Below are 14,460 nucleotides of genomic sequence, written 5' to 3' on the forward strand. Positions count from 1 at the left end.
CTTGGCCACGGGAGCAGCAAAACATAGTTGGGGGTGAATAGCTTTTTTTTTTCCTTCACCTTGTTTTTGGCAAAGTTTGGTGGGTTTGGTTGGGGTTTTTTCCATTTTCTTCTTCATCTCTTTGAAGTATGGAGTACTCCTAGGTACAGGTATCATACTGTAGTTCTTTCTGAGCTTTTACTATCTGTTTAATGCTGAAAAAGGAAGGTGCAAGGAAACAAATCTCTGTACAAGCATAATAGACCTGTAATTACACCTCCTTTGGCCAGGAACTTAGCATCCCCTCAACACATCTCACATCACATAGGAAAATTTCACAGTACCAAGTTTTACAATCACAGTCACTCACAGCACCAAGATTGTCCAGACAAATAGAAGTTACTGAAGAGAAAGGCCACTGGCCAAAATTCACACAATTGCCCATGTAAGGGCTCAGGTTAAAAATAAAGCACTGGTGGGAAAGTTAAGCCTAGCATTTGCTGACTCTCCATTTGGTGTGGGGAGAGCAGCAAATCACCAATCCCAGCTGCAGCTCTGAGCAGAACAGAGCTATTGCCCCATCTTTTCTAGAGGCTTTTCTAGCCCCTTGAACCTCATCAGCCACCTGTGAGTGGGGGGAGAAGAGCCCCACAGCACCCCCACTTCTGCCTGTGGGAGCTGGAAGTTACCAGACTGTAAACATTTTGTGGTTGCAGTCCCTAGGAGCAGGCAGTTGATCCCACTCTGTGAAAAGGGAGGTGGGACAGAGGCTCGGTATGTCCCACTGAAGCCCGAGCTCTGAAGGAGAGAATGGATGTGTGTGCAGAAGTCTGGGCTGTGCCTGTGGTCCTGCTGTTGGCTCTGGGTAGCAGTTGGGTTGTGCTTTATTTCCCCTTCCCATCAGGACAGCTTGAAAAAAGGCCCAGGACAGGAAACTGGCATTTTCCCAATGAATGCAGCCTTGCCCAGATAACAAAATATAAACCCGGAAGGGGCAAAGTCCTTCCTCCAAACGTGGCCTCTGTGCTCCTGCTTCCATTGGGCTGGTTTCGGGAGCAGCTGTAGCCAGGCAGAAGAGCAGGCCTTAACCCCCACCCAACATTCATGGAGCTTAAAAACAAAGATAACTGTGTTTCTATGAGAGGGTACTAACAACTTTTTTCCCAATCCCCCCTTAACCACATGCACATGGAGGACAGGGTGCTGGTGTGTGGGCTTTCACCAAAGCTCAGGAGCCTCTCTGCCTCAACGGCTCCTGCAGCACTTCACTTTCTGTGCTGAAAAGAGAGGTGCACCGAGCGCGGGGCCCAGGCCGAGCAGCACTGAGATCCTCGGCTCTGCTGTTTGAGAGGGGGCAGTTTGCAGGCTTAGCCCCGTCTCCACTCTCAAACAGACATGGAAAGGAGCCAGAGGAAATCTTTCCAGCCTTCTGGGCCTATGTAAAGGGAGTCCCTACATTCTGCATAAAAGAAAACCAACACTGATCCTGTAAACATGCATATTCATAGAGAAATGAGAGCCCCAGCAAGCGGGTGTTGCTGCAAACCCTGTTCTCACCAGAAATAAATGTCTCAGTGGCAGTGAAATGGGGTCTAAGCCCCTGGATTATGTCCATGCCAGATTCGTGTGTTTCTTCAGCTTGTGAAGTCAACATGAGATGCAAAAGGTTGAAGCACAGAGGTAGACATTTTCAGCTTGGTGAAAGTGGCTCCTAGGTTTGAAATGACCAGACGGCCGGCATGATCCCAGAGGTTCCCCAGCCAGCACACAAAGACCCACTGCAGTGCTGCTGCCGGGAAACAGAGGTGGCAGCTTTGCAAGACCTGGCGAAACCGAAGCGTGCTGCCTTTGGTCCTGCCCGCACCCTAAAGGCACGTTTCTGCTGGTCAGGCCCCTCTCACATCTCGTTCTTGCGGTCAGCAGGAGTTCTTAAAGGAGGGGACAAAACCCACTGGTCCCTGTTGTTGAGGGGGGAAAAGGAAAAACAACCTTTCTGGTCACAAAGCAACACAATGTCTTGGTGGGGAGCGGGAGGGGAAGAGTGGGACCCTCCAAACAGTGTAGAGGGGCAAAAGCACTAGAAGACGACTTGTTGTGAAGGGCAGGTGTATTTTCTGGGGACAAGCGTCAGCCGTAGGCTCCTGTGGGTCGTCGGGTTTGTGCGGAGCTTCCACTGATGGATTTGTCCGCGGGAAAGAGAGGAGGAGGACGAGAGTCCGACGGGGGAGCCCGTGTCCCCTTCCCCTGCTCGGCCACGGCGGCGGGAACCTGAGCAGAAACGCAGAGAGACTCTGCCGGGAGCAGACCCGGATGGGACAGGAGCCCCTCCGGGGGCGGCGGCCGGGGGGGGCGCTCAGCCCTGGGCGGTGACCGCCAAAGCGTTCACGTACCCGTGGGGGCCCACGTCGGCGTCGGAGAGCCCGTGGGCCAGCGGGGCGGCGGCGGCGGGGGCGGTGGCGGCGGGGCCGTACTTGGTGGGCGGCGGAGCGGCGGCGGGGCGGAGGAGGCAGCAGGTCTCCAACGCCTCCAGGCCGCGGCAGGCCAGGAAGAAGAGGTTCTTCAGCATGAAGAGGGAGAGGGGCTGCTGGTAGCGCAGGAGCAGGAGGCAGCGGAGCGCCAGGAGCGGGGCGTCCAGCAGCCCGGCGGGCAGCAGGAGGTGGAGGGCGAGGCGGGCGGCGCCGGGGGGGCGGGCGGCGCTGAGCTCGTAGAGCCACAGCACCGGCGAGGCCAGGCAGAGGAAGTAGACGGCGATGAGGAGGTAGCGCAGCGGAGCGGGCAGGGGCGCCGGCCGCCCGGGCTGCAGCACCAGCTCCAGCAGAGAGAAGCTGTCGAGCAGGTCGAGGCAGGTGGCGAGGAAGGCGGCGGCGGCGCGGTGCTGCGGCGGAGGCTGCGGCGGCAGGAGCAGCTGCCCGGAGCCCTCGGTACCGATGGCCCGCAGCAGGCAGTACAGCAGCGGGGCGGAGAGCGCCAGGGTGATGCGGAAGCCGGTGGTGCCCAGCGGCAGGCGCAGCTCGATCAGCTCCAGGATGGAGGTTCCCAGGATCAGCGCCGCCTTGGGCGTGAAGGCGATGGAGTAGATGAGCCAGGCGAGGTGCGCGTAGGCGAAGTCGCCGCCGCGGGGGGGTCCCCCGGCCCCGCGGCCCCCGGCCCCGCGCCCGCCGGGGGGGCCGTGCAGCAGCAGCGGGTGCGGCGGCGGCGGCCCGGGGGGCGGCGGGGGCCGCTCCCGGCGACGAGCCCGGCTGTTGCGGCAGAAGAAGATGCCCCAGCCGGCCGCCAGCACCAGGTCGGTGGCGATCCAGCTGCACCAGTACAGGTCGGTGACGGCGATCAGGTAGAGGTCCAGCAGCGCGCCCTGCCCCAGCAGCAGCACCAGGGACAGCGCCTGGAAGCCCCAGCGCCGCCCGCCCGCCGCCCCGCCGGGCCCCAGCAGCGCCCCCGCCGCCACCCCGCCGCCCGCCCCGCCGCCCGCCGCCGCCGCCCCGTACAGCTCCGCCGCCGTCATGCTTCGGCCCGGGCTCCCGCCGCCGCTGCTGCTGCTGCTGCTGCTGGGGAGCGGCGAGGCGGCGGCGGGCAGCGGGGCGGCGGGCGGCGGCACCAGGGGCTTGCTGATGCTGATGCTGTCCTCCTCCTCTTCCTCCTCCTCCTCGGTGCTGCTGCGGGGGCTGCGGGGGCGGCGGGCCCGCGTTGCCGAGCCCGAGCTCGACCCCGAGCCCCGCCGGCTGCCGCCGCTGCTGGAGCCCCCCGGGAAGAGGGGCTGCCGGTCGGCGGCGTGCGGCAGCGGCAGCGGCGGCGGCGGCGGCGACGGCGGCGGCTGGAAGGAGCCCGAGGAGGAGGAGACCGAGCGCTGGTTGGAGGCAGCGCGGTGCATGGTCCTCCCCGGCCCCCGAGCCGGCGCGCCGGGCCCGACGGCCGCGCCGCGGCCCGCGGCCCGCCCCTGGCCCGCCCCCCGCGCCGCCGCACCGGCACCAGCACCGGCACCGGCAGCGGTGGCAGCGGTGCGGAGAGCCTGAGCGGCGGGAGCCGGCGGGGCGCGGCGGGAGAGGCCGGGGGCGGCGCCGAGCCGCAACCGCAGAAGCTGCCGGAGCCGGGGCGGGCGGTGGGTGGGCTGGGGCTGGGGGAGCGGAGAGCGGCTGTGCGGCCGGGGGAGGGGAGGAGGGGGGCGAGAAGGGGAGGGGGAGGCAGGCGCCCCCCTCCCCATCCCTGGGGCTGCGATAGAGCCAGATCTCAGGGAGCATGGCCCGGCTGCCTCCTGCCCCCCAGACCCCAGAAAGTGGAGCCAGCCGGGCCTGGGCGAGTCACCCATAGGCATGCTGCAGCGCCCTGGCACCCACTCCAGAAAACCAGAAGTACTTCAGTCTCCCCCGATCTCTCTAGGCTGACCAGGACGAGGGCCAGTGGCCTGGCACAGAGCCTACAGTGAAGCACTCGCTTGTGGCTCCTCATCCGAGGCGCTGGACATTGGACTGCCCATACCTTTGGTATGTTGTAAGTAATTGTACATCAAAATAAGTGGCTTTTACTCCACTGGTTTCCTGAGTTGAGCCAAGCCACAGACTAAGGGCTCTGCACAGCTTGCCGTGATAGGACAGTGGCTTTAAATTGACATGAATAGCCCTAAAGTTCTGACTTCTACTGAAAGCACCAGCCAGGGCCTTTATTGACCTGCTAATAATGGCTCAGCTTGGCTAGCTGGATCTGTCACAGCACCAGCACTAATGACTCCACATGGAGCAGGAGGAGACCTAGGGGATGGGGGGGAATGGAGGCAGGTCCCTGCTTGGGGTGGCAGGCGAATCCCATCCCGACCTTCCTCCCCTCCCCCCGTCCCCCTGCAGAATAGATATGAGGCGCTGGAGCCTGAGCGTCTTCCTGAGTGTCAGGAAGATACAAATCTAGGTGAAAGATCCTCTACGGGGCTACGTAAACAGAAGCAACCGAGTAAGAGGGTTGCAACCAGCTCCAAAAAGGAGAAAAGAAAAGTAATTGTTATAGGCGACTCTCTTCTAAGGGGAACGGAGGGCCCCATATGCAGGCCAGACCCGACTCACAGGGAAGTCTGCTGCCTCCCTGGGGCTCGGGTAAGGGATGTTGCCAGGAGGATTCCTCAACTGGTGAGGCCCTCTGACTACTACCCACTATTAGTATTCAAGGTGGGTAGGGATGAGATTGAAGAGAGAAGTGCCAGGGCTATCAAAAGGGACTTCAGGGCCCTGGGGCGTTTGGTAAAGGGGTAGGTACGCAGGTGATATTCTCTTCAATTCCTTTGGTATTTGGTGAAAATAGAGAAAAGACTATGAAAGTACAACAGATTAATATGTGGCTGAGAGACTGGTGCTGTAGGTGGGACTTTGGGTTTGTTGACCACGGGGCGGCTTTCATGGCACTGGGCCTGCTTATGCTGGATGGGGAACAGCTGAATCAGAAGGGGAAAAGGGTTGTGGCCCAGAAGTTGGCAGGGCTGATCAAGAGGTCTTTAAACTAGGTTCGATGGGGGAGGGGGATAAGACCAGGGCAGCCACAAATGAACCTAGGGGTGACAGGTTCGTCGGGGGCAAGGCCGCTAGCCCAGCTGAAGTGTGTTTACACCAATGCACGCAGTATGGGCAACAAACAGGAAGAGCTAGAGGCCACTGTACAGCAGGAAGGTTATGATGTGGTTGCCATCACAGAAACGTGGTGGGATGACTCTCATGACTGGAGTTCTGCTATGGATGGCTATAAGCTCTTTAACAGGGACAGGCGAAGCAGGAGAGGCGGTGGAGTAGCGCTGTATGTTAGGGAGTGCTTGGACTGTGTTGAAATTGAGGAAGATGGTGAGAATGACAAGGTTGAATGTTTATGGGTGAAGATCAGGGGGAAGGTCGGCAGGGCAGACATTACGGTGGGAGTCTGTTATAGACCACCCAACCAGGATGAGCAGGCGGACGAGGTGTTTTACAAGCGGCTGTCAGAAGCCGCCCGGTCGCCGGCCCTTGTACTCGTGGGAGACTTCAACTTGCTGGATGTCTGCTGGAAATACAACATGGCAGAGAGGAAGCAATCTAGGAGATTCCTCGAATGTGTGGAGGACAACTTCCTCATGCAAGTGGTAAATGAGCCCCGTAGAGGAGGGGCCCTGCTTGACCTGTTGTTTGTGAACAGGGAAGGACTAGTGGGAGATGTGAGGGTCGGTGGCCGTCTTGGGAGTAGCGACCATGAAATGTTAGAGTTTTTGATAGTGGGGGAAGTAAGGAGGGGCAAGAGCAGAACTTCTACCTTAGATTTCTGGCGGGCTGACTTTAGCCTGTTTAAGAGGTTGGTGGACAGAGTCCCTTGGGAGTCGGTCCTGAAGGGCAAAGGAGTCCAGGAAGGCTGGACATGCTTCAAAAGGGAATTGCTAAATATTCAGGAGCAGGCTGTCCCAGTCTGTAGGAAGGCAAGCCGTTGGGGAAAAAGACCGGCCTGGTTAAACAGGGAACTTAGACTAGAACTTAAGGAAAAAAAGAGAGCCTACTTGCTCTGGAAGAAGGGTCGGGTAAATTGGGAGGTCTATAGGGACATGGCCAGGTAGTGTAGGGAGAAGATTAGAAGGGCCAAAGCTCAATTACAACTTGATTTGGCTGCTACAGTCAAAGACAACAAAAAAAGCTTTTACAAATACATCAACAGCAAAAGGAGGGTCAAGGAGAGCCTCCACCACTTGCTGAATGAGGAGGGTAGTGTAGTGTCAGGGGATGAGGAAAAGGCAGAGGTGCTCAATGCCTTCTTTGCCTCGGTCTTTAATGTCAAGATCGGTTGTCCTCAGGAGACTCGGCCCCCAGAGCCTGAAGTTAGGGACGGAGGGCTGTGTGAACCTCCCATGATCCAGGAGGAGACGGTTAGTGACCTGCTGTGCCAGTTGGACACCCACAAGGCTATGGGCCCAGATGGGATTCACCCCAGAGTAATGAAAGAACTGGCAAATGAACTTGCCAAACCACTCTCTATTATCTACCGGCAGTCCTGGTTAACTGGAGAAGTTCCAGCTGACTGGAAATTAGCAAACGTAACGCCCATCTACAAGAAGGGTCGGAAGGACGATCCAGGGAACTATAGGCCTGTCAGCCTGACCTCGGTGCCAGGCAAGGTGATGGAACAGATCATCCTGAGTGCCATTACACGGCACATGCAGGACAATGGGGGCATCGGGGCCAGCCAACATGGATTCATGAAAGGCAGGTCCTGCTCGACCAACCTGGTCTCCTTCTATGACCAAGTGACCCGCTTAGCAGATGAGGGCAGGGCTGTGGCTGTAGTCTATCTAGACTTCAGTAAGGCATTCGACACTGTCTCCCACAGCATCCTCCTAGACAAACTGGCTGCCCGGGGCTTGGATGGGTGGACTCTTAAATGGGTTAAAAACTGGCTGGATGGCCGAGCCCAGAGAGTGGTGGTGAATGGGGCAAAGTCCAACTGGCGGCCGGTCACTAGCGGTGTTCCCCAGGGCTCAGTTCTGGGGCCGGTGCTGTTCAATATCTTTATAGATGATCTAGACGTAGGGATTGAGTGCACCCTCAGCAGATTTGCAGATGACACCAAGCTGGGTGGGAGTGTCGATCTGCTGGAGGGTAGGAAGGCCCTACAGAGGGATTTGGACAGGTTAGATAGATGGGCCGAGACCAACGGCATGAGGTTCAACAAGAACAAGTGCCAGGTCTTACACTTCGGCCACAACAACCCCGTGCAGCTCTACAGGCTGGGGGAAGAGTGGTTAGAAAGCGGCCCGGTGGAAAGAGACTTGAGGGTGCTGATTGACAGCCAATGGCACCCTGGCCTCTATTAGGAATAGTGTAGCCAGCTGGTCTAGGGAAGTGATCGTCCCTCTGTACTCGGCACTGGTGAGGCCGCATCTTGAGTACTGTGTTCAGTTCTGGGCCCCGCACTTCAAGAAAGATGTTGAGGTGTTGGAGCGAGTCCAGAGGAGGGCGACCAAGCTGGTGAAGGGTCTGGAAGGTATGACCTATGAGGAACGGCTGAGGGAGCTGGGGTTGTTTAGCCTGGAGAAGAGGAGGCTCAGAGGTGACCTTATTGCAGTCTACAACTACCTGAAGGGAGGTTCTAGTGAAGTGGGAGTTGGCCTCTTCTCCCGGGCAACTAGCAATAGGACAAGAGGACACAGCCTAAAGCTTCGCCAGGGGAGGTTCAGGTTGGACATTAGGAAGAATTTCTTTACAGAAAGGGTTATTAGCCATTGGAATGGGCTGCCCAGGGAGGTGGTGGAGTCACCATCTCTGGATGTGTTTAAGAAAAGACTGGACATGGCACTTAGTGCCATGGTCTAGTTGACAGGGTGGTGTAAGGGCAGCGGTTGGACTCGATGATCCCTGAGGTCTCTTCCAACCTGGTTGATTCTGTGATTCTGTGATTCTGTGACTTGGCACACCACGTTTCAAAGTGGCTCAGTGCTCAGTATTACCAGTCCCTCATTCCTACCTGTGCCCACTGGTGATGAGCTGGGTGTTGCCTGTCAATGATGTGAAGCACACTGAATAAGCTGCACCCACAACTGTCTGTATTCACTATACTGTGTGATAAAGATCCAAAATAGCTTGGCTTTTGAGTGTGTTGCTAATCAACACATGGGGTTGAGCAAAATCCAGATGGATAGTACTGTGAAAGGACATGCAGGACAGCCATGACAACCATCTAAAACATGTTGGTGCAGGCTCCCTGAGGAGCCTTACTCCAGTAAATGTCACTGGCTGCTCTTGACAACAAGGAGAAATTGGTCTGGGGTAGCAGGAGAATTCATGCTTAAACCTGAAACAAAGAACTAATTGAGAAAGGGAAGGGGAGGACTTGGGGTGGGTTGACACAAAGATTTCTTTAGACATATAGCAATAAATAAGAGGAAAAGCAGGGGAAGAAGAATGACAGCAAAAGCATTGCTGTCAATGGAGACTGGAGTGAGGGAGCACAGATAAATTTGTTTTCTAAAAGCATGGTCAAAACAGATGGAGGAAAAATAAGATAACTAGAGGCTAGGCAGGCTTTAATGTAGTTATTTGGGCAGCACAGTACTGAAATGGTACAACCTCTAAACTGGGGTGACAACCCACAGGTATCCCCATGATCTCCTACTCTGGTTGCTATCCTGCCTGCTGCATCTCTACTGCCATTACCTGCATGGCTGGGGCACAGTTAGGAGGGGGGAACCCCTATTTTCTGTTACATTCACATTGTGTTTCCAATGTTAGGATACACTTGCCAAGATTCAACCTTGCATCAGCGCTGTTTTTGTCCATTACATTCCTCTAACTCACCTTGTCATGGCATGCAGCATCAGATGAGCCTGAACAGGCATGTGCTCTCTTGCTGTTTAAGAGCCCTTTCTCCCTAATTCCACATTTCAATTAGCAAATAAAAAACCCTTCATTTCAAGGTCAATAATTATAGCATAGCATAAGAAACACAAATGTTTCAAAAGAACAGTCCAGCCTGGAGGGCAGCGAATGGGATGGTGTAGCCTAGCCTGGTGCCAGGATGGAGGACATGAGGCTTCACGCCAGGGCAAAACAGGCAGGGCACCTACGCAGGTGCTCGCGGAGGGGTTGGGATGCAGCAGGCAGCATCGCTAGCCTTGTAACAGTGACAAGCATCACTGGCATTCACAAGTTTAAGATCAGGTGAGCTCAAAGAGGGCTGTTGCCATTTATTTTCCAGCAGGTGACTGCATGACAGCCTGAGGCTGAGGACCTCTCACAGCAGGCTCCAGCCGGCCCTGTACAGTGGTGACCGCATTTAGTTCGGGGGAGATCGTGTGACTCTTGCTGAGACCCTTGTCTCAGTTGTCACAGCTCCAGCATCCCCTTTGCCACATGGAGCCATGGGGCTGCCCTTCCCCAGGGGCTGCTCCCCATGATCCACATCCCATTTCAATGCCTTGGAGGTGTTGCCACGTTGCTGCCTCCACGGTGACGCAGGGGACACTCTTCCCTCTGCATTGCTGGGGTGTGGTGCTGGCCCACAGCCACCCAGCATGGGAAAACAGCGAGCTTTGCGTGACAGCAGCAGTACAGCACCACTCTTAGCCAAGCAGCTCAGTCTGAGGTCATTCAAGATGCAACGAGACAGCAAGGAGTGAGCCGCCTCTCCTTTCCTTGTCAGATACACTCCCCTCATGTTTGCTTTGCTCTCCAGCCTCTCAAGGTGTTTGGACTTTGTCAGAGATTAAAGTGCTGCAGCTGGGCTCTGCCACGGAGTGCTGCATGTTTCATTGGCAAGGCTTTCTCTCTTTGACAGACTTGCCTGGCACAGAAAAAAAAAACATGGCCAAACAATTGCTTTGACTACTGTTTTTGTACAACCTCCACAAACACCTTGCTTAGGGCTCTGTTGGATGGTGTCCATTATATGTGGAGCATGAGGCTTGAGGCCATGACCAAGGAGGATGTTTGCTGTCCGCGTTGCTCTTTCAGGTTCAAGCAGAGCCCAGTGTTACTTCTCTTTGGCTGGTGTCAGGAATTGCCCAGTTCAGATGGCTCAGGGTGGCAGCGAGGGTTTGTGAATGACACCGGCTGTGTCTCCTGATTTGGTTTCCACAGAAAGGCTGGGTTGGATGGCAGTGTAAGTATGTGGGGTAAAGGGTAAAACCACATTCTTACATGCTGGATTCTGGCCTTTATCTAAGGTGGGTACATTCACCTGACCCTTCTCAAGGTAAGCCGATGCTTGTGTCACTGGCATGATTAATGTGTGGTCAGTCCTGAGGATTAGCTAAATCGGTCTTCCTCCTACCACATTCACCTATTCCACTGCAAGAAAAGTTTTCCACTTCTACAAGAGGATGTGGAGTGAAAACCAATCATCCACCTGGGCTGCTCAGGGCAACAGCCTGCACGCAGAAAGGGTTGCTCCTGCCCTACCTGGGCAGCAGACGGTGATGGCTTTGCCTTGTTGGCTCTCGTGCTCCAGTTTTCCTGGGCAAAGTACTCCCTGGGTGCCGTAGGCTGGACATGCTCACTTAGCTGCCCTGGCAGTCTGCCCAGAGGTGCTCGCATCTCCTCTGCTTCCAGTCCAGAGGCTCGTTTCACAAAGAAACCTCATTTTACAAAGGTTTGGGTGTGTTTCTTGCTGGACTGGCATCTGTCCCACCTGCTGGAGTAAGTACAATTGGATGGGGGTCCCTGGGCTTCAGGAGGGATGGGCTGTCACCCGCAGCTGGCCTGCCCACGTGGGGAAATGGGCTCTGACACACCAGCCAGGTGATGTGGTGAGCTCAGCCCAGGGGAACAGGGAAAGTGAGGCACCTGGGGGGAGCTGAGTGCTAAGTGGGCCTGCCTGGGCTAGTGCATGCTTAGTGAAGGAGCTTGCACCTCTTGTACCTTGGGGAGCACAGTCCTGCCTGGCAGAGGCTGCGTGAGCAGGGCAAGAGGAGCCTTATGGAAACGGTTCTCCAGAGACCAAAGGATCCCTGCTGGGGCTGGGGAGGTCCCTGTGTCCAAGGTAGGCAGGTGGGAACAGGGGGCTGGGGCTATAGGGCATGAGGAGCAACGAGCACGGATGGGGGAGCGCTGGGAAGGAGGGTGGGAGCTCAAGGGCTTCCTTGGGCTGAGCATGGGCTCCAGCAGGGCAAACACAACCCAAACAAACAGGTGAGAATAAGAAAAGAGCTTATTTGTGGGGAAGGAAGCAGAAATTGTGTCTGTACCTTAAAATGGGAGTGAGGGGAGAAATGTCTTCTACTTGAGAAAGCACTGAAGAGCTTTTTGTAGCACACTGTAGGATGAGAGATGACAAGCTGATGCTTCCCATGTGATCCAGTTACTTAATGCAATGTGCAGTCCTTGTGTTAGTGCTTAACCATTACTGTTAAAACATTAAAAGGTTAAACTATAAATAGCTTATACTCTTCAGCAGCTCCAAAGCTATGTTTCTGGCTTCTTTATGTATTTATGTGTACGCATAGATATGTGTGTGTATACATTTATTTAAAGGCAAGCAGCAGACAGCAGAGTTTTCTGAAATAGTCATACTGAATATCTAAAATGCTGCCATTTCTAGTTTCTACTACTAGTGGAAGCAAGTAGTGTGCCCTCAAAAACACCCCTGCTGGGGGAAAGACAAAAACTTTCTCGAGGGCAGAACTCAAGAGGAAACAAAATAATGACTCCATTTCTTGGGGGAAGAAAAAAAAAATAAAAAAGAGGCAAATATATGCCTGAAAGAAAGACCAGAAACTAAATCCCTAATTATCCCCTGCAGTAAGCTGTCAGAAACTGGCAGCTGTGGGAGGGAAGGAGGCAAAGCTGATCTCAGTGAGTTTGAGCATAATCTGCTCTAACTACACTTAAAATGCCTTTTGTGTGGGAAAGGAAGGTTCTGGGATTCTCTGACACATGCTTTGTACTGCACTTATCTAATCCATTCAAATGGTCAGGGCAAGTGTACACATTTCACCTGGCCAGTACCAAAATTCAAAAACACCTCAGTTTGTCTGTCTCCGAACACAGAGTCTTTGTAACTAAATTGCTAATCCAATAGTACAGTTTGGGGAATACAGATATCTCTTCAAAAGGGTATAAAAGTGTAACAATCTATTGCTTGCAATTACATTTCAGTTCAAAGAACTTTCAACACCAGCATAAAATGAAAAGAGATTTTTTTCATGCTTGTAGTGGGGTAGAGGTTTGGAGACTGAAGAGGATTTGGGGGTTGCTCTTAGTGTTTTGTACTTACTCAGTCTTAGCACACAATGTGTAATGGAACTGACCTTGAGGAGAAAGATCTTAGGAGTTGAACTGACTGAAAGGGAAAAGCAGATTTATTACAGTGAAGCAGAGAAAAGTATTTCTTGATGGAACAGTTTGGTTCCTAGAGAACATGTAGCTGCCTGGCTGCTGTGGGGTTTTAAACTGTTGCAGACTAGATCCATAAAGGTCTTTAAGCATATAATTTTCATAAAATTGCCTGTGTGGCTGCAAAAATCCATAAAGACTTGTGCTTTTATAACTGAGGTTAGGTAGATTCAGTAAAGGAAGGGTTTGGGCATGCCCCTGAAGGGCCAACGTCTGTACCAGGGTGAGCAGGTAACTGCTTAGCTTGTGCTCAAGGCCCACCAGAATCCACAGACTAAGCACTCCTCAGGGCTTACTCTGGTAGGCATTTCTCACCACATCCACCCGTGAGCAAACCCCAACCTGAACAGGGCTCTCAGTTCCTCTTGTTCAAGTTGTTCCTTCTTCAGTGTTTCAAGATGCTGATGTTTAATTCTGCTCCCTTACATTGGTTAAGGATTTATATGGGACTCTAGCTTCCAGCTAAGGCTGTCTCCTACTAGAGACACCTTCACCCTAGGCTGCCTTTTTGCTTTGACAATACTATAGTGATTAAAAGCATTCATTTGAGAGGTTCAGGTTTTGATCTCTTTCTGCTTAACTAAACCTTGATCTGCCCTATCTTGGGTGAGTGCTCCAACTACCTGAGTACTGGATAAAAGGAGGGGCTGGTTACTGCTTTTTATTACTATTTACTAGAGGTCGGGGCCGTAGGTCATTTCTTCAGGCTGTAGAGTACAACTCAATTCCTTTCTCTGCTGAGAATGGGAATCCTTGTCCTGTTCCTCCAAAACAGCTTTTACTGCTTTATCACTTCTTCGTTTCAACATCAAGAAGTTCTCAGGACTCTGAATCATGCTTGTTTGGCTGTCTAATGTGCCTCCTGTGAGCTGTGAACTTTGTAGATGGAAAACCTTCTGGTGGAATATCTTATAGGAACAATGCAACTGAATTGGCTGTTTATAGATCATTAAAGCTGATGGTTTTCATCTACTGGGATCTTTAATTTTCCACCTGCTGAAATCAGTGAAAGCTTTTGGCTCTAATCTGAAAGTTTGCAATAGTGTATGTCTCCCTAACTCCACTCACCTTTCTCAGATGGTACCAGAGCATGGCTCTTGTCAAACAAGTTGGGTTTCTTTTATGATCACAAAGGGTTTAACACAATGCTGAGTAAGCTTCTAATGGTAAGAATGGCTTTCCATGTGCCCTTAGGCTTTTTCTTTATCTGCAATGGCAGATTAAGTTGGTGGCATCTGCTTGTGGCTTGCCCGCTCAGTAGAAGTAATCATTACAAAAAACTGCTTAGATCAGGTCACAACTAAAAGCCTACCCTGAAAGCATCTCATATACAGGTGGCATCCCAAAGCTAGTCTTGACTGTAAACAGTGAGTCAGGGCACTATAGCTTGTCATGTGCCCCTTTTTTCTCCCCTTCAGAGTAGGAATGGTCAAAGTTGCACTCATCTCACCTGACTACGGCAGATGTAGAGCTTACAGGAAGTTACAGTTTAGCCCAATCAAAAGAATCACTGGAGGGGTATCTTTTAAGGTGGTGTTCTCAAGAAAATCTGAGAATGGCTTGATGAACAGAACAAAAGACAGAATTTGTCCTGTTGATCTCCTAGGGCAAAGACTGGAAAAAGATCAGGACAATACTAATGAAATGTACACACACCACCTTAGAA

At 53.4% G+C, this 14,460-nt stretch overlaps 1 protein-coding gene across 1 annotated transcript; it reads right to left on the reverse strand.

Moving 5' to 3' along the window:
• Nucleotides 1-2,332: 2,332 nt before the first annotated feature.
• On the reverse strand, nucleotides 2,333-3,847 carry TMEM121B (transmembrane protein 121B). Its single transcript, XM_068401774.1, has one exon. The coding sequence runs from the start codon at nucleotides 3,845-3,847 to the stop codon at nucleotides 2,333-2,335; it is 1,515 nt and encodes a 504-aa protein (XP_068257875.1).
• Between the last annotated feature and the right edge of the window lie 10,613 nt (nucleotides 3,848-14,460).

This window comes from Nyctibius grandis, chromosome 5, assembly GCF_013368605.1.
Source record: "Nyctibius grandis isolate bNycGra1 chromosome 5, bNycGra1.pri, whole genome shotgun sequence".
NCBI classification, from domain to species: domain Eukaryota; kingdom Metazoa; phylum Chordata; class Aves; order Nyctibiiformes; family Nyctibiidae; genus Nyctibius; species Nyctibius grandis.